An 18,480-nucleotide genomic window follows, 5' to 3' on the forward strand; every position below is an offset into this window, starting at 1 on the left:
GGCAGGGGGGCGGGGGGGAGAGAGCCGGTCAGGAGGGGATCCCTGGATTGTCCAGGCCAGGTTCCCCGGCCTCCTCCACTCCCGTCCCCTAGCGCTCCTTTCCCTATTTCTGCTCCGGGAGACCCTTGCTGACTTAGCCCCAGGTTAACCACCTGCCTCCAGCAGTCAGATCTTTAAGGCCTCAGATCCACCTTCCTTGACTTTCTTTCTCCTGGTCTCTCGCCTCAGCCTGGGAACCACCCCACAGTCCCTCCAGGATCCTCTCCCTCCACACCCCAGGTCTCACAGTCCCTTTCTCCCCTGTGCCACCCCCCCCAACATGGCCCCTGCTGGGCCTCCTCCCCATGGTGCTCACCGGGTGAAACGGACGCCGCAGACTTCACAGGCGAAGGGCTTCTCACCCGTATGGGTCCTCATGTGGCGTGGCAGTTTGCCCGCCCCGTGGATGATCTTGTGGCAGACTGGGCACTCCTGGGGCATCTGGGAGCGGCGTTTGCGCACTAGCTTGTCCTGGCTGTCCAGGCCTGGAGGCAGGGTGTCCTGGTGCAGGGAACTGAGGTAGGCCATCAGGTCGGGATCGATGGCATCCTCGTCTGAGCCCAGCTCCTCTGGGGACAGCGGAGGCCCGCCGCCCTGTGCCAGCCCATAGGGTGGGGGGTACACCAGCTCCTCCTCTTCTTCCTCACCCTCGCAGGCCTCGTAGCTCAGGGGCCCCTCGGGGGGTGAGGCAGCCCCTGTGGGAGGGCTGTAGCTGTCTCCCAGCCCACTGCCCACTCTGCTCGCCTCCTCCTCCTCCTCGTAGGTGAAGGGATGGGTGGGCACTGTGGGCACCTCGGGCACCAGGTGGTTGGCCCGGGCCCCCTTGGTCTGCAGGAAAGCTTTGCGGGGCTTGCGGCTGCGGCGGGCAACAGGCCGAGGAGGCGGCGGCGGCGGCGGTGGGAGGGGCGCCTGTGGAGGGCTGTCGTCACCATTGGGGACTCCTGAAGCTGAGGCGGTGGCTGTACAGGCGAAGGCTTCCAGGTACTGGCGCGCGCGCTCACAGTCGTCCTCGTCCGGGCTGGGCGCCTCTAGTCCACTGCCCTGCAGAATCTCCATGCAGGCCGCAATGACACAGGGGATCTCCAGCAGCCGTGCAGCCTGCAGTACAGCCGGCATGTTGGCGCTGCTGGTGGTTAGGGTGGCTGTGTAGGCAAACTCGAGCAGGGCACCCAGTGCCTCCGGCCCCACGAAGTCCAACTCGCACACGCCGGCCCCTGCACCCCCGGCAGCTGTCCCACCGCCCCCAGCACCCGAGAGTGCACCCCCACCACCCTCGGTGAAGAGCTTCTTGAAGTAGTGGCTGCAGGCAGCCAGCACAGCCCGGTGGGTGCGGTACTCCAGGCCCTGCGTCCGGATGGTGAGGTCACAGAGGTGGCCCAGCTGGCGCTGCTCATTGAGGCAGCTCAGGAGCTCACTGCTGTGGTCTGGGAATGGAATCCCGATCAGGTCATCCTCAGGGCTCCCCATCTTCTCCTGCGGAGTGAAGGAGAAGGGAAGGTTAGGAGCACTCAGCCCTGCCAGGGTGCCCAGAGACGAAATACCAGCACTGGCCATGAGCATAGGCCTTCAAGTACTTTACACCCATTTCATCTTCCATGACCTTCTAAAGTAACAATTATCCATTTCACAGGCAGGAACCTGTGATGTGACTTTCTATATGAAGTGCGGAACAGGTTCAAAGCCAGGCGGCGGGCCGAGATCTGGTCCTAACCACTGTGCGGTGTTCTGCCTCAGTGAGTGCGGGCGCTCTGCCTTTCTGGCCTTTCCTAGAGACCCATCTGCTTCACCTGCCCCGTTCCCATCCCTTTGGAAGAAGCACTGGTCTGGGAGAAAGGATGCCTGTGTTCTGGTTCAGGCTTCATGAAGAACTGGCTGAAGGACTCCGGGTGCCTCTCGCAGCCGGCCTCAGGCATCTGAAAAGTGGGGTGACAGTCTCTGTGATGGAACCTCCTCTCAGCCCAGAGGCCAATGAGAGAGTTCAGATTCACATTGGGCCAAGGTCTGTTCAAGACAAGGTCAGGTGCTTTAGCTCACATTATCTCCCTAAAACATTTGGTGCACTATAAAACACTATGCAAACCTGGGAGGTGGCTCCCCAGGACCCCACCTTCTTTCCCACCCACTAAAAGTTCATCTCCCCTTCTAGATCTCCCCCTTGTAGAGGCCAAAAGGGAAACACAGCTCCCAGCATACCTTCCCCCACATCCTCCCCTCCCCCATGGGGCCAAGGAGCAGCCACCCTTTGCTGGGGTGTCGCTGGCGCTGGCGCGGGTGCTTCCTGCCCCGCACCGATAAGCATCGTCCCCGCCCCTCCCCCCCGCCAATAGGCCAAGTTCCAGCCCTACCCCTCCTCCACCGGGCTGCCACCGCCAGCTCTCCCTCTCCATTCCTGGCCAGGCAGGAGTGCCCCCCTCTCCGGAAGACCTTCTTCCACCCTCTGTGCTAGCCTTTCCAAGACACAGCCACAGAAGGCACAGCACTTCGGCAGTCCCAAGGCTGGTGAAGGGAGGCGGCTAGCAGAGTGAGTCTGGCCTGGAAGTGAGGGGATCAGCTTCTAATCCTGGCTCTGCTACTATCTTGCTGAATGACCTTGGCCAAGTCATTTCTCGCTATGCTTCTGTCTCCTCGTGGTACACAAGGAGCGGGTGGGGATGAAAGCTGCAGGGGCTCAGCCCCTCCACCCTGACATTTGGTGGTCTAGAGCAACTGGAGACAGAGTTGAGGCCTGGAAAGAGCTGGGCTCTGGAGTCATCCAGGCTTGAGTTTGAATTCTCACTCTGCGGCTGATTAGCTCTGTGATCCTTAAACAAGTTGTTTAATCTCTGAACCTTCTTTTCCGTCTATAACATGGGATAACTCCACCTGACTCCTAGGGCTGTGGTGAAGGTTAAATGAGCCCGTGGGTGGCACAACGCCTAACACATAGTAGGGGCTCGATAAAAGTTTTGGCCTTGGGAGGGAGAAACCAAGCCTCACCTGGAGGCAGACTGCACTAGACAGATGGTTTCTGCGGGGAGAAAGGTCTGTCTCCCTCCGTCAAATCCCCCAGGGGGAGTCTGGTTACTACTAGCTACATGAACTTGAGCCAGTCACTTTCTTTCCCGTTTCCTCATCTGCAAAATTAAAGGCTGACCCGGATGATCCGTAGGGCAAGTCTCACTGACAGTTTGCTGGTGTTCCCAACAACCGCTCAGTCTCAGCCACTGATGGGGAAGGGTTTTGAGGGGGTCGGAGGAGTCAAGGGCTACAGGTTTCCTTTTGAGGACACAAAGAACTGCATCGTCTCTGTCTGCCTCCCCGTCTTCCCTATAGCATTCGGACGCCTGCGTGGAAGCCTTGAGTGAGCAGCACCCATGTGCTGGCTCATAAGCCACAGTCAGACACCCTCAGATAGCCCACCCCTTCCCACCTTAAGTCCCCAAATCACTTCTCTCCCTGGGGGCCAAGCAGTCTGGGAGCACTCCCAGTTTCCTTGGGTTTTCCTACCTGTACTTTACAAATAGGACAAGTGGCAAATGGCCCCAGGACTTAGGAACAAACAAAACCAGGTGGGCAGCAGCAGTGGCCACTCAAGTAGCAGTGGGCACCCTCCCGAGCCCAAGTGAATCCTGTCCCTCCTGAGGGGGATGGGTGGGGCTGTCCTCGCTGTCCATTGGCCCGGAGCTGTGCACCCGCAGGCACGTGGCTCACCCTGTCCCTCTCCCTTCTTCCCTCCACACCCCACCCATTCCCGCTGCTTAAGCCCGCCTCCCTTCTCCCACCCCAGGGCCATCTCCGTGGCAACTTGGTGTGGCGGGGTTGCTGATTGGCTGACCCTGCTGTCAGGTCACAGGCTCAGGCTGGTTCACGATGCAGATCACAAGGGGCTTGGGCAAGGGTAGGTGTTTAACCCGTAGGGCCTAACTCCAAAGCCCACCGCCACGCGGTAGCAATGAAGGGAGAGAGAGGCAGAGGACCCATTTGGGAAGGGGAGGTGCTCCTATGGGTCTCTAGCTTCTGGGAAACTCCCCTAGCCCTTACCCAGGGCTCTGGCACCCATGCTGACTTAGGTGCCACCTGGAGCTAGGCTGGTGCCAACCAGGCCAAGGGGGCACTCCAGGTGCCATCATCTGGGAGGAATTGATGGGGAGGAACTCCCCCCTTCTTTCTGCCAGGGTTGGGCACTGATGCCAGGGTGCCCACCCCAACTTGGGCACCCTTCCCACCTCTGTATCCCAGAGGGCCCAGCCCCCCGACGCCCATGAGGACGGCCCATCCCCACCCAGCCTGGCATGCCCCCTCTTGCTAAGACCTTGTGGGCATGGGTGTGTGTGGTGGTTGGTGGGGGGGCAGCTGTGCCAGGGAGCTAGGCAAGGTCTGTTTGCCTGGTAGGGGGAAGAACTGGGGGCCCCGCCCCATCTCTCCCCCTTTTCCCGTCACCCCCCCAGGCTCCCCTCACTGTCAGGCCGGCTAGACCGGCCAAGCCGGTGGGCAGCTCTCTTGAAACTGGGCCCTGAGTCAAGCTTGCCCCATCTTTGGTGGGGGGAAGACTTTGGGGATAGAACAGTATGGGAGGGGGCAAAGGTGGAAGCCCCTATCACCTACCCCTCAGTGCCTGAAGGCACCTCCCAAGGTGTGTCCACCACCAAGAAACCAAAAGGTAGAGGGCACTGGCCCTGGCACGGGAAGGAAAAGGAGGCTGAAAGTCTTTCCAGGTGCTGACCTCAGGCAGTGTCCAGTGAAGGGCTGGGGGAATACCAGGGCCAACACTGCCGGCTTGAGCCAGCTGAAGAGCTGGGATACGAGGCCCTGAATGGGGCAGCTGAGTAAAGCTGGCCCCCCTTCCCCACACCCTGGGGATTAGGGGAGTGAGGCTTAGTGTGGGGGGCAGCAGGCGGAAACAGGATTAGCGGCGGAGAAAATAGATATGGGCCTGAGACTCAGGCACACAGAGCTCCCCCTCCTTAGGCTCAGAGGCCCCCACCTCCGGGCTCTGCCAGAGAGCCCGAGAGGGACCTGGCCAGCTTCTCCAGGTGTAGCAGCTTGGGGTGAGGATGAGGGCCAGGCTGTGATGCCTCCTGCCAGGGTGATGGAGAGGCCTGACGCTCTTCCCACCTTGGCTGGCCACCCTTCCCCCTTACTTCTTTCTCCTTTCTCCCCCCCAACCCCCACCCCAACTCCAGCCTCAGGTTCTCTTCCTGTTTTTTTGGAGCGAAGTTTGCACGAAGCCAGGGCTTTGGCCTGTGGCTGGACCAAGGGCGGGGGTGGGGAAATAGGCCAGCCAGTCCAAAGTCCTCAGGGACCCAGGAATCCTAGCTCCCCAGCTTCTTCCACCCTTTCTTAGGGCCTCTGGGGCCCAGGGGCTTAAGCCATCTGGACTGCCCAGTTGGAAAGGTGGGGTAAGAGGTGGAGGTGAATCCCCTGGAGGTCTGGAAGGGCTTCGAGGGAGAGGCCCTTGGCCCAGGATGCCCCAGACATGCATGGAGCCTTTCGCTCCCTACCCAGCCCCTCCAAGCTAGTACATGCCTTCCCCATCCCCCATATGTCGCTTCCCCCTCCTAACCTCACCACCCCCAGCACTCACACTTCCTGGGGGCCGAGGCGGGGAAGAGAGACCGCAAGCCACGAAGGGGGAAGGAGGCAAGGGGAGTTGGCTGCTTCCCGGTGCTGTGGGGGTTAAGCCTCTCCTCCCTCAAAATCCCCAATTCCTGGTGCTTCAGCTCTTGACAGGAGGGAGACCTCAGTGCTCCCCCACACTTTCTTTCCATGACACCTGCCCTAGTCCACAGCCTCTGAGATCACATCAGGGGAAATCTGAGGGAGATAAAAGATGGCGGGGGAAGGAATGGGGCAACTCCACCTTCCCTAGTCTTCCCCTCTTTTCCTTTGGGGACCCCTGCCCTCAGCCCCTCTCCACTCTTGGCCCCTTGCCTTGGCCTCTTCCTGTCTCCTTCCTGCCTTCTCGGACCCTTGTCTCCCCTCTCCGCGACTCATCCTTTGCTTTCCTCCCTTCAGCCCTTGCAAGGCTCCTGCTTCCTCTCTCTCTACTGCATCCTTAAGTCCCTAGGTCTCCAAGGAACCATCCCTACCTCTCCATTCTTTTGGCTTTTGGTTCTTTCACTCAGGCCTCTCCCACTTCCTCCATTTCGCCCTACTCCAAGCATCTCTTCTCTTCTCCCCAGGCCGATGGATGGATGCGGGTGGAGAGGGGCAGAGGAATTAAATTAAGAAACTGAGCCTGCCCTCCAAGGCCTGGTCTTGCCATGAGATGGTTGCATTTAGGCACCCACAACCCCATTCTGGATGAAGCACAGGACCAAAATCGGGGGGAACATTCGACGAAGATGGGTGGGGGGGTGTACAGTGAGAGCGGATGTGGGGTAGGGTGGGGGGACAGCCTAGGCCTCTCTGCCCGTCAGAGTTTCCAGCCCTGGAGCAGCTGGAGTTTCCCCAGAGGCTGCCCACCCAAGGCCAGGCAACCATGCGCCTGGACAGACCCTGGCCATCAGTGCTCCCAGCAGGGGTCTGCCGGAACAGCGCGAGATCCCCTTAGGACTTGAGGAGACCCACAAGGTGCCAGGGTCTGCCCTGTGCCCACCCCCTCCCCCCCAGCCTAGCGTCCCCAGCTGCGTAACCGAGCCGGCTGGTAACCCCACACCCGCCAAGCCGCCGGCAGAAACCTGAGCCCCCCAGCCCCAGAGGACACCCCAGCCCAATCCCCGGAGCCCGGCTCCCTGCCAGCCTGTCCAACCTCCTGTCCTGGCCCAGCAGCCCCTCGGCTCCCGTAGGCCCCTTCTTCTGCTCTCCTGCCCTCCTACGTCCCTTGGACACACAGGCTCCCCCACACTCCAGCCCCTTGGGCCCTCAGGTCCCTAAACCACCCCTGTGAAAATTTGGACACCCTCTTCCTAGCCTGTTTTTCAGCCCCTCTCTGACCCTTGGCCAATTCTAGGCCTCCGAGCCTCCCCTGGGGCCTGATCTCCCAAGCCAGAGCGGGGCCTACTCACCTGAACGCTGAGGGGCCTTGCCGGCAACTCCTCCTGGCCCCTGGGGGGAACAGGTTGGGAGGGGTGGGGGAGGGCCTGGCTGGGGGGCAGGCAGGGTGGCTGTTCCCCGCTCCAGCTCCCTCCTTCAAAGGGGCCGCCCACGACTTGGCCCAGCCCCTCCCCCCTACAGCCTTAACCCTCTGGGTGCTGTCCCCCCTCCCCCCAGATGGAGGGAGGGGTTACCAGAGGCCTGGCAGCGTGGGAGAGGGCCTAGAGTCTCTGCCTGTGGTGCCCGAAGCCCCAGCTATACCCACCCCCGCCTGTCCTGACTCAGTCCTAAAAGGGGAAAAAGGTGAGCGGTAGGAAAGGTAGGAGCTGGGACAGTCCAGGAGGACAGAGGTGAGGAGGAGCAATGGGAGAGGCTGCTGGAGGTGGGACCAGGAGAAGGAAGAAGGGAGGGGAGGGGACAGGAGGCGGCAGTGGCCAGAAGAGGGAGGAGGGGAAGCCTGGACAGTCAGTGCCAGGGGTGACAGGTGCCCAGGTCCCAGCCCCTCAGGGCATGTGGACTAACAGGGGACCACAGGGAGGCCCTTCAGACCCCCAGTGGGGCCCTCAGCACCCTTGGGAGCTGGCCGAATTCTCCCCACCCCGTACTGGGCTGGGGCCCTCAGGGGCTGGGCAAGGCAGCACCCCGCCCTCCCCATGCCTCACCCCAAACCCACTCACATACCACAGTTCCTTGCCCGGGCGCCAGCCCCTGCCAACCAGGCCAGGGGGCAGCACTTGTGCCAGCCCCCAATGGCCAGGGGGATCAGGGGATAGAGCTGGCCTGAGGTGGGGTGGACAGATGGGGGGAGCTGTGGGCACCGAAAGAGGAAGGAGCCGGGAGGGGGCATCTGCTGGGAAGCGCCTAGCCCCACCCCTTGCGTAAGCTGCTGCCACCCTGGCCGGTTGGGTGGGACCCGCCTGGGCCTGAGGGGCAACTCAGGAGGGCTCTGAGCCCAGAGGAGGGTGGGCCACAAAGTTCTACTTAAACAACTCTGGGGGTCTCTTATTCCTGTAACGAGGTGGGCCCTAGGTCCCCCAGCCACTAGGCCATCCCATGTCCTGCTGGGCTGGGAGGGGGGACCACAGAAATGCCCCCTAAAATATCCCCTCCCCTTTCCCCCCAACAGCTGCTGGCTCAATGCCGCTGGCCTGCTGCCCCTCACCAGCTCCCGGCCCGGTTGGCACCTACCCACCAGGATGCTGGCAGTCCTGCCCTCCTCTCCCTCCTACCCCCCTGGCTCCCAGCGCCCATGCCAACTGTGGGCCTGGGGTGGGGGAGGGTCACCCCTGTGCCTTGGTGCCAGCTAGGCGGGCCCAGGCCCCTAGGTACTACAGATAAGGCCCGAGACCCTGTTCTCAAGCCATCTCCTCAAGAGGCAGTACATGGGTTAGGGCCTATACAAAGAGTCCAAGGGGGGCTATGGACAGCCTGATGAACAGTTATCGAAGGTTCCACTCCCCAAGATGGGGGCCAGTGTCTTCCTGCCGCCAGGTGCTGGCCTCCCGGCAACCCCTTGCCCAAGCATTTGCTTGGGCACCAGAGTCCCTGCAATTCCTGATCGCCCTAGTGCCCGCAGCCTGCCAGGGAGTGGGGTGGGGCTGCTCTCTGCCCTTTGATCCCTGTAAAGGGAGGGAACCAGCCTAGAGGGCACGGGGCAGGGAGGGAGTTCATGGGGCCCCTCCATTCCACCCCTGCCAGGGGCAGCAGGGCAGGGTGTGGGCATCTCTTGGGTGGAGCCCTAAGGTGAGAATGGGTAGCATATCTCAGCTGGGGGTGGGGTGGGGGGTGGATGACAATCATGGATACATGGTGTCATGGGGGAACAAGGTGATGAGGACAAGCTGGGGGATCCAGAGGGTCCCCAGGTTCCAAGTCATCCCGGTCCACTTTTAGTCCCATCCAGAAAAATTCCAACCTAACCAAACTGTGAGATCAAGGAGGACTACAACTCCCAGTATGCACCACAATTGCTTTGCATGTACCTTGGGAGTTGTAGTTCCCTTGCAAAGCCCTGTGCTCTTGCCTTCCCCAGAGCCTCGCTACTGATGGGGTGGGGAGAGCAGAGCAGGGGATGGGAGGTGGTCGTGAATCTCCAGGGGGACTGTATTTAGAAGAGGTAAAAGGCAGGAGGTCTATGGCTGAGGGAGAGGACCCCTGCTCCCAGGCAAAGCGGGAGGAAAGGAGGAAGGAAGGAGGAGAGGATGTCTGTTGAAAGGGGCATATGGGTGGGGAGGAGCTGGGGGGGGGGGGTGGAAACAGGAAGGAAACTGAAGCCAGAGACATGAGGTCGAAAGTAAGGGCCTGGTGGAGCCCCACTCCGAGGCCGGCAGGGACTGGGAAGGCGTTTCCCCCTGCCGGGCCTCGGGACCATTCTGGTGGCCTAGGGAGGCCTAAGAGGAATTAGTGATGTCAAGTAAAAAGTCAGTTGGCATGTTTGTGGGGGTCACTGGCTCCATTTACCTGCCACCAGCCCTGTTTTGTCTGGGGCACCGTCAGCCCCTGGATCTGGCATGAGTATTTCTGGCTGGAGAGCTCTGAAAGCTGACTCGGCTCTGTGATGCTAGCAAGCAGAGGAAGGGGTTGGGGAAGATTAGGGCCAGGGCCTGCTGGGTAGTATGGTGGAGAGAGATATACATAGGGTTAGGCCCAGGGGTGAGGTCAAGAAATTGTGCTGGTAAATGTGGATTCCACCCTCTAGGGCTGAGGCCATGGCAACTGGGAGGCCTCAGTGAAGAGAGGGCTAAGATGCCAAGGAAGGCCACTAGCCTCCCACCCACCCCAGGCTGTGGGACAGAATGAAGAGAGAACCATTTTCTGGTGTCCCTGTGGAATTTGCTAAAGGTAGCTTTTCCCCTTGTGTCCGCTAGCCTGTGAACATTAAAGGTGGCAACTCAGGGGACCAGAGGGCAGCTGGGTGCCTTTACTTAGTGGGGGTGGAAGTCAGAAATGGGCAGAGGCCCTGCTTCCAGGCCAGTTTCCGTAGGCTCCCCAAGATTCTGGGACAGATGTTTAGAGGTCCCAGCCAAGACTCTTGCCAAGACCTGGGTCTGCCTCTCCAGGATCCGTGATGGTGGACAGCAGTAGCTCTAACCCCTTCCCCCTAGTCCCCCAGGCCAGCCTTGGCGCCTGGCCGCCTGTGTGTTGGCAGGACTGGTGGTGGTGGGGGGGCGGCGAGGCAACTTCAAACTGTCCGGGCAAAACGTCAAGTTTACTCACGAGTTTACTCAGCAGAAGGAGGGGGAAGAGGCCAGGGCGGGCACACCCCATGCCAGGGTCCTATCCGTCTGCCTGTCCCCACCTTCCTCCCCCACCCTCCTCTTCAGCCCTAGGCCAAAACAGGCATAGGCCCTAAGGCCTGGTAGCAGGGCAGTCTTAACTCTCTGAAGGTCAGGGAGCCAAGCAGGCTGGAGGCAGGAAGCCCCGAAGCAGTCCCAGAGGCTTCTATCAGAGGGCAGTGCCCTGCCTGGAGCCCAGTCACTATCCGTCTTGGGACCTGGGCTTTGGGCCAGAACTGGGTCTCTTAGCCACCAAGAAGGAGGCAGTACAGGCCAGGCCTCCTCTATCTGAGCAGTCCCCTGGGCAGTGACTGCTGACCCCAAATGCCCAGTCCTAGGCTGTGCCCCAGGCAGCATGATGCCATCTGGGCAGCCAAAGGATCAGGGGCTAGTTCTCTCTGCCCTGGCTTGGGATGGGGGGCCAGCACCCTAGCTGACCTACTTCCCTTTCCTCCCCACCTGCTTTCATTCTCTGCTTCTCTCCCCCAGCCTTCACTGTCCCCACCCCAGAGGCGCTCCGCCCCCCATGCCCGCTGGGCCCCCCTCCCCCACCCTTCCCCAGGGTGCCAAGTGCAAGCACACAAAGGGCCCGATGGTGCATTGTTAGCCCAGCCCCCGCTGCCCGCCGCGCCCTCCCAGGACGGGCACTAGGCCAAGGAGGAGCTGGGGGCCCTGGGTGCCAGGGGGCACCATGGGGAAGGGGGACGAGGTCAGCACCTGTCTCCCAGTCACTGGGGTCCATGTCAGCCAGAGCTGAGCAGGGATGAGAGTGCCCCAGTGGAGCAGGCCTCCTTGACACCTGAGCCTAGTGGGCATTGCCTGCTTTCTTCCCTAGAGCCCCTTTTGGGTGGTATTAACCCCTTCCTAACCCCTGTACTAAGGTTGAGGGGTGTGGTACCCAAGGGAGGGGACAGTGTCTGGGGGTGCAAGCAGGCTGCGTCGTGCCCACAGCAACCATGTAACAGAGGCACGCTGGGGGAGCTGGGGTCCCGGGGGCCAGGGACAGGCAGCACTGACAGAGATTTCTTCTTGTTTCATCAGCTGCTCCAGGGGGAGCCCCCTGCCCTTCTCCCCAGTCACCACTAAGGAGGAATACTAACTGCTACCCAAATTCAGTCACAAATATGTCCCTCTCCAGCCCAGCACAACACTCCATATGCCCACTCTCTCTGCCCAACCTGATGCCCACTCCATGCCAGCTCTCCCAGCAGTGCCAGACGGGTACAGGGGTGACCAAACCAGTTGGTGTGTGTGGGGGGAGCAGGAGGCAACCCCATAATCCTCCAGGCCTCATTCCCCCTACACATGCACCCTCAGGGAGGAGAGAGTTCCCATCCTAGTTTAACCCCTCACTGCCCAATCTGGCTCCCCCTGCGCCTTGATAAACTGTCTCCCTCCTCCAGGAATAAGTTGAGGGAAGCGGGAATAACTGCGCTGACTCATTCTCTTTCTCAGCTGCAGCTCGGGGTCTTCACTGCATTCGGGTGGGGGTCAATTCAAGAACGCCTTCCACCTGGCCCGGAAGCCAGGACAGCCTGCTGGTCTCCCCCTCTCCCCAGCACCCACTTCCGGTGTCCCAAACTAGGTCAGCAGCGCTCGTTTCCTGTGGGTCAGCTAGCACCCGCGCCTCTGCCCCTCCCCTGCTCCGGACCCAGGCTCCCTGCCCCCCCCCCCCCAGGGCGCCCCGAGGTCTCACCACGTCTCAGCCGCCCTTTGATACGTGGGGGTTGTGCGGGGCGGGGGGCAGGGGACCCGCCCTCTCTCCAAACACCAGCAGGGCCGGGGCGCCTGGGCAGGCACGTGTCCGGGCACAACCCGCTGCCCACGCCGCCCCCCCACTCCCGGCCCCCCCTCGCTCTGGCCGGGACACGTCGCTCTCTTACTTCGGGTGGGGTGGGAGGAGAAAGAGAAAACTGGAAATTGAAAGCAGCGCCCCCCACCCCTTTGAATGGCAGCCCCCTGCCAGCCGCGCTCAGACTAGGTCCTACAACAACACAGTAGCGACCCCCACTCCGGGTAGGGGCAGGTGCGCCAGCGCCGGTGGGGGACGGACGATAGGTAGAATTCTTCCTAGTCGCCCACACTTGCTCTTGGGTTCTAGGGGCAGGAGCTGGCTTTGAAAAGGTGGCGGCGGTACTGGAACCCGAACGAAGAGAGTGGGACTGAGGGGCGGCGGAGAGAGGGGTCGTTCTGTATCGCTCGGAGGTTGTCGCTGAGCCCCACTACCGGCGAGAGAGCGCGGCTGTGGAAGCGCAAGAAACCAAATAGTCCAGCCGGTAACTTTCCCCCAAGCCGCGGCTCCTCCTGTGCTCCCCCCACCCCCCATGCAACTGGCCTGAGTCCAACCCACCGCGCCAGGGGGCGCGGAGGAGGTGGGGGAGCGTTGTCCTAGTTAGAGTCCGTCAGCGTTTCCATTCCCTCAACTCGGTCGGGTCGGGGGTCTACCTCTAAAGTCACGAAGGAGACTAGGGGAGCGCTGAGCGCCGCCTCGCCCTCTCTCCATCCCGGAGCCGCCAATCCGTCTGATCCCAGAAGTGCACAGAAAGTTTCTGGGGACCCTCCGCCCTGGGTTGGGGGAGGCTGTAGTTCCTTCTGTACCTTTCCTCCCCGTTAAAATCAATTCCCAAGACCCGGAGTGTTGGGAAGGCACAGGAAAGGGGAGTGGTGGGAATCTGGTCTGCATGCGCGCGTGTGTGTGGGGGGGTCCCACTTACAGGACAGACGAAGGACACTGCAGTAATCTCGAATATGGGGGACCCCTAGCCAGGAGGCAAAAGTGGGGTACACTCACCTCTCCGCCTTTGGGTCCGCTGGCTGGAGCTGCTGAGGCTCCGGGTGTGGGGAGAAGCGCGTCCCCCGCCAGGCCCGGGGGCTTGGGGCCCTGCTCCGGTCCTGGTCAGAAGGCCGCGGTCAGTGGCTCGCCGCTCTCTGCTGGGGGGCTCCTCCTCCGCAGCCCTCTGCCTCCTCCTGCCGCCCGCCCCCCCCTTGGCCGCCGAGAACCGTACATTCACCTGGCTCCCACCCGCCCCCCCCCTCAGGGCCCGCCTCACCTGTCCTGCTGTCTCACCTGTCCTCCTGCTTGCTTTCCCCCCATCCCTCCCCTCCCTCCCCCCGCCCCCTGCCACCCCCCAAACTCCCCCTCCCAACCCTTAGCAACACCCTCTGTCACTTCCTGGTTTTTCACCCGCCCCCCCAGGCCCCCCTCCCTCCGCCCAATAAGGACATAAACTTCAACCCCTTGGTCCAGCCAGTCTCTGCAGGGCGCAGATGGATCCCTCCCTGCTTTTTCGCTCTGTTCTTCCAAGCTCTTACTTTGCACTCTGAGCTTTTCCCACCCTCCTCTTTTCCCTCCTTCTTTCCTTGTCTCTCTCTTTCTCCCTTCACCTGCCGCGGTCCCTTTCCCCCTCCCTCTCCTCTTTCTCTCTCTCTTTCTAGCCCCTATCTCTCCCAGTCCACCTTAACTCGAGCTCCGCCCTCGACCCCCATCCAGCCCTCCGCCGCTACTCCGCCCCGCCCCCTGCACTCCACCGCCCTGCCCGCCCATTGGCCTGAATGCCCGCCCATCCCAAGTGGGTCCCGCCTTGCGTTGGGCCAGGGAGGGGGCGGAGCCGAGGGGGCTGGCCTGAAACCTGGAGGGGAAGAGGAGGGGGCAGTGTCCGCAGCGGCCGGGGAACCGAGCACCCCCCCCCAAAAAGGGCTCTCTCACTTCTCTAAGAGGGGCTTCTGTAGGGTCAGCACCTCGGGAGGGAAGGGTATGAAGAGGTCGAAAACAGGCTAGGTGGGGGTGAGGCAGGGACTTAGGGGGTTGAGGGAGGGGGTCCCGTGAGGGGCTATAATCAGGTCAGGGCCCCTGGAGGTAGGGGGAGGGGAGCCACCCGGCCATCAACTCCAGCTCCTACGCCCTACCCCCAACCCCCTTAGAAGGAACGGGGGAGATGAGGCTGCAGGCACCCTGCCTCCCTCCCCACGCGTGACGGCGCCCCGCGGGGAGGGAACGGCGCCCTGGGCAAGCAGCCTCTGCGCTCCAGCCGGTGCCCGCTGCGGCCTTGGCATTGTCGAAGGGGAGGGGCCAGGTCCGTGAGGGGGGAGGGGGAGGAACGCTGAAGCTCCTGCTCCCCGCCTCCATCCCGCTGTGCCATAAGTGGAGAAACTGAGTCTCCGCGGAGAGACATCTGTACTTGGATTTGCTCAGAGACCCAGAAGGCGAGGGGGACCTGAGTGTTTTACGATGTATATGTAGGTTTAGGGGGATCGAGATATGTGCTTCAGTGCCCCCCAACTGAGGAAGGTAGCCCGTTTGGGACGCTTCCAGCTGGGCCTGCGGCGCTACGTACCCCAAAGAGCCCCTCCCACTAGTGTAAAACTGATTCAAATCCGGCTATCGCGGGCCAGGTTCCGCTCCCCGCGGCCTGCCGGGCCGAACCGGGTCGAGCTCGCTTTCTCCAACCCCAGCCCCCTCCGCAGGGGGCCTCCCTCCCTTTTCAGCAGGTGGCTCCGCGGGACACCAGCTCAACCTGTTGGACCACAATAGGCGGCGCCAGGGGGGCCCTGGCCCTCACCCGGGCTGACCCGGGATCCCCGCGCAGGGGGAGGGGCAGAGTGCTGGTCCCTCCCTCCCTCTCCCTCCGGCCGTGACTCAGCCTCGGGGCCGCTGCCCTGCTCCCCAGCCAGGGGCGGAAAGTGTGAGGCGCCCCTGAGGGCCTAGGCCAAACCAAACAGCCCCCCACCCCAGACATTATCTCACTGTAGAATTGGGGGGGGCTCTAGGAAGGAGGGGGTAGCAGCAGCAGGAACGGGGCGCTCCCGATAGGTAATCCGCTCCGGGTTTTCTTATCGTCCCTGTCCCCCATGGGTCCCGAGGCTGGTCACTGCTCCGGGTTTTCTTCTCGGCCCCGCCGGACAGATTCTGATTCGTCAGAGCCCGGAGCCGGTGGCGTCCAGGCCACGGTTTTCCCCTCCCTCCTGCAGCTCGGGGTCGCGCTAGACTGGAGAAGGGCTGTGCCAGGGGCAAGGCGACAGTGCCAGAAGCACAAGTGAAATGGAGAGGGGGCTGCTTCGGGCTGGAGAGGGCATGGAAAGTGGCTCGGGGAGGGCAGAGCCAGAGCCTCTAGAAGCAACAGAAAGGAAGGCGCCTTGGCATCAGCCCATAGGTATAGAAAAATGAACAACGGCCTCGCCATGTCCCCCTTTCCTGGGGGTCGTGGCAGGCGTCTTGTTGGACCCTACCTGTATCTTTTAGAAGCCGGAATGCATTTCCCACTTGAGTCTGGACAGTCCTGGAACCCTTAGTGACCACCTCCCGCCCGCCCCGCCCCCCCGCCCCCCCCCCCCGCCCCCAACACACACACACATTCTCGGCTCCCTTCCTCGCTTAGAAGTCAGAGGGTGGAACCCCCCAACTTGAAATTCCCGCCTAATCCCCAACTCCAAGCCTTACCTCGCCAAACAACTGAGGCTATTTCAGCCCAGAAAAGCTGACTGGGGGCCCCGCCCCCTCCCACGAATCCCCCGAGGCCTGCCACCACCCCTGCCCAGCCACTAGGCCTGTACTGGAACCGGGAACTGGAGGGCAAGTGTGGGATCTCCAAGGGGCTTCCTGGGGATCTGGGCGCTTCCAAGATCCACACTTTCAGACATATATTTTCAGACAACCAACTAGACCTAAATTTGGGGGGCAAGTTAGCAGGAGGTCTGTAAATACCCGGAGGATGAAGTGGTTGACCAAAGAGAAGGATGAATGTCCAGGCCTGCCGGGAGTTAGCCCCTTTTAAGGAGAACTGCACACCTGGGGCTGGGGCCACGTGCGCCAAGGAGCAGCTGCAAGGGAGCTGGATACGTGCAGAGCCCGGAGAAGAGAGTACTTCTGACGGGAAAAAAGGCAAAGCTGGGTCTGGGCGGGGTCCTGAGAGAGTGGGTCTAGGGGCCTGTTTTGGAATGTGCAGCGGCTGAGCTGGAAGCGGAGCTTCAGCCTGCGCCGGGCGCCCACCTCTTCCCCACTCTCCGTCTTCCCCAAGCTGCCTCCGCTTCCCTCGAAAAACCCGCCGCCCAGGAAACCGCTGGGGGCGCTCAGACCGCAGCCCCGGCGCCCCCACCGTGACCGCCCAACCCACCTGAAGGGACCGTGGCTGCCAGGGTTGCCCCCCTCCCGCCGACTCCCCCCACACCTGCGGGCTGCTCTATTTATAACTCGGCACCTATTCCGGGCCTCTGGGCGGGAGCGCGCTGCAGCGCAGCGCTAATCGTCGCCGGGATCTCTGCGCCCCCCAGGGCAGGGGGAGATAAATTTAGCCTCAGGAAGCTCGGGGGAACATTTTCCAAAACTCCGCGTCCCAGAGAAGGCGAAACAGAACCCCCTTGCCCTTAGCTTCCTCCCGCCAGCCGCCAGGCGGCGCAGGTCCCTCAGCTTCTCGAGCCGGGTCGCTGCTTTGAAGCTGGGGTAGGCAAAGGATTGAGGACGAACGACCTAAGGGCACAAAGGGGCGCCCGTCAGAGAGGACAGAGAATGGCCAGAAAAATGGATATGCTACTAAGGTTGGCAAAGACGGGAGTAGACAACTTCAGCTGGGAGTAACTAGAAAGGACTTCTGCCTTTTGAAGGGGAAATAACTCATGTGCAAACGAGATGCAAATAGGGATGCAAATAAGAGCCAATGCCCTTGGAGGTCGGCGCTCTGGCGCCAGTGAAACAACTGCCACACTGCCTTCTGCCCGCCTTTCAGTGTTGCTTGGAAAACGTGGGACTCTCCCAAGAGCATCACCATAATATCTAGTTAATTGCGCATGGCTCCTCAGACCACTTTTCTCGATCCCTCTCCACCTACTTTCTGCACACCATTGAGGATCATGTCCGAGGTAATCAGCTGGGAATCCCGGTTATGAATGAGGCCGCTTTTCCTGCGCATGCTGTCGTATTTGGGGAGTCACTTCCAGTTCTGCCAGTTCAGTTCTTCGAGTTCCGAAGAGGAAACTGAGATAGAGTGAGGAAAACTGACCTCACCCAAAGCACCAGTGCAGGTACAAAGCCGGTACTGGTAAAACGCTTCCTAGGTGACGCACGCAGTGGTAAAGAACCTGCCTGCCAATGCAGGAGAAGCCAGAGACGTGGGTTCCATCCCTGGGTCGGGAAGATCCTCTGGAGTAGGGAATGGCAACCCACTCCAGTATTCTTGCCCGGAAAATTCCATGGACAGAGGAGCCTGGCGGGTTACAGTCCATAGTTTCTCAAAGACTCAGACAGGACTGGGCACCGCGCCTTTACCTTTTACCCCTTCAGTTCTGCCCGGTCTCTTTCTGCACTTTACTGGCCTAGTCCTCTACCCCTTGTTGCCACTAGGGGGTTGCTGGGGGGAACGAGGGGTAGATGAGCTCTTACCCATTCCTCCCTGTCTTGGTGCTCCCTATCTTCCTTTATCCCTCCCCTCATCCCCCTCCAGTGAGTTCTGGAGAGAGTGGTTTGGACATTCAAAACCGGAGCTTATTCTAGATAGGAAGAGAACACTACAGGGAAACTGCCATATCTCACTTTTCCTTCTAGACCAGCCGGGAGTCTCTTGGCTCTGTGGCTTACATGGAAAAGGCATAGCTGGGCCTCCCAAATGCCCCTGGCAGGAAATGAAGAACGAGGGGAACTTAGGGTTGAGGTCAAGCGGGAGATCATGGACTGGGTGTAGAACAGAGCTGATTGTCCCCTCCACCCTTTCGCTTTCCTGGCCCTGCCTCCCAGGCCACTTAGACCACCATCCCAAGCATGTGTTCAGAAGAGGAAGGCAGGCTAATTGAGAGAGGCTCTGAATTTGAGATGAAAAAAATCTGGGTTCACCAAATGACTACCCTATTGCAGAGTGCTGTTTGTGTGACTTTGGAGAGGTCACCTCAGTTCTCGGGGCTTGTTCCTTCATGTAAAGATATGATAATTACTCTTGTCCTGCCTACTTTTGAAGTGGACTTTTGTAAGGCTCAGAGCACTCTAGCTGAAACAGGCTTTTGGAATGGTGTATGAGGTTTTTGTTATCCTCCCCATCTCTCTTTCCAATCTTTCCACTTTCCGAGCTCTGACACTCTCTTTCCAGCTCTGACACTCTCCCTGGGCTACTGGCAGTCACTACTTGTGTCCCTCCTTCAGCTCCTACCGGGGGCCACAGCCCTGGGCCCT

General features: G+C 61.0%; 1 protein-coding gene across 5 annotated transcripts in view; it reads right to left on the reverse strand.

Moving 5' to 3' along the window:
* Window positions 1-13,433, reverse strand: part of ZBTB7B (zinc finger and BTB domain containing 7B) — a 16,405-nt gene extending 2,972 nt beyond the window's left edge. The window contains exons 1-3 of one of the 5 annotated variants that reach the window (XM_055584099.1): window positions 13,379-13,433; window positions 13,120-13,220; window positions 356-1,512 (exon numbers count right to left, since the gene is read on the reverse strand). In XM_055584099.1, the coding sequence (XP_055440074.1) occupies window positions 356-1,506 (1,151 nt within the window). In that variant the 5' untranslated portion in view covers window positions 1,507-1,512; window positions 13,120-13,220; window positions 13,379-13,433. Of the gene's footprint in view, window positions 1-355; window positions 1,513-7,025; window positions 10,811-12,024; window positions 12,437-13,119; window positions 13,221-13,378 lie in introns of those variants that run through there. The other 4 variants (XM_055584100.1, XM_055584102.1, XM_055584103.1 and 1 more) reach the window with 4 other exon arrangements.
* Window positions 13,434-18,480: the final 5,047 nt, after the last annotated feature.

This window comes from Bubalus kerabau, chromosome 6 (genome assembly GCF_029407905.1).
Source record: "Bubalus kerabau isolate K-KA32 ecotype Philippines breed swamp buffalo chromosome 6, PCC_UOA_SB_1v2, whole genome shotgun sequence".
Lineage (NCBI taxonomy): Eukaryota > Metazoa > Chordata > Mammalia > Artiodactyla > Bovidae > Bubalus > Bubalus kerabau.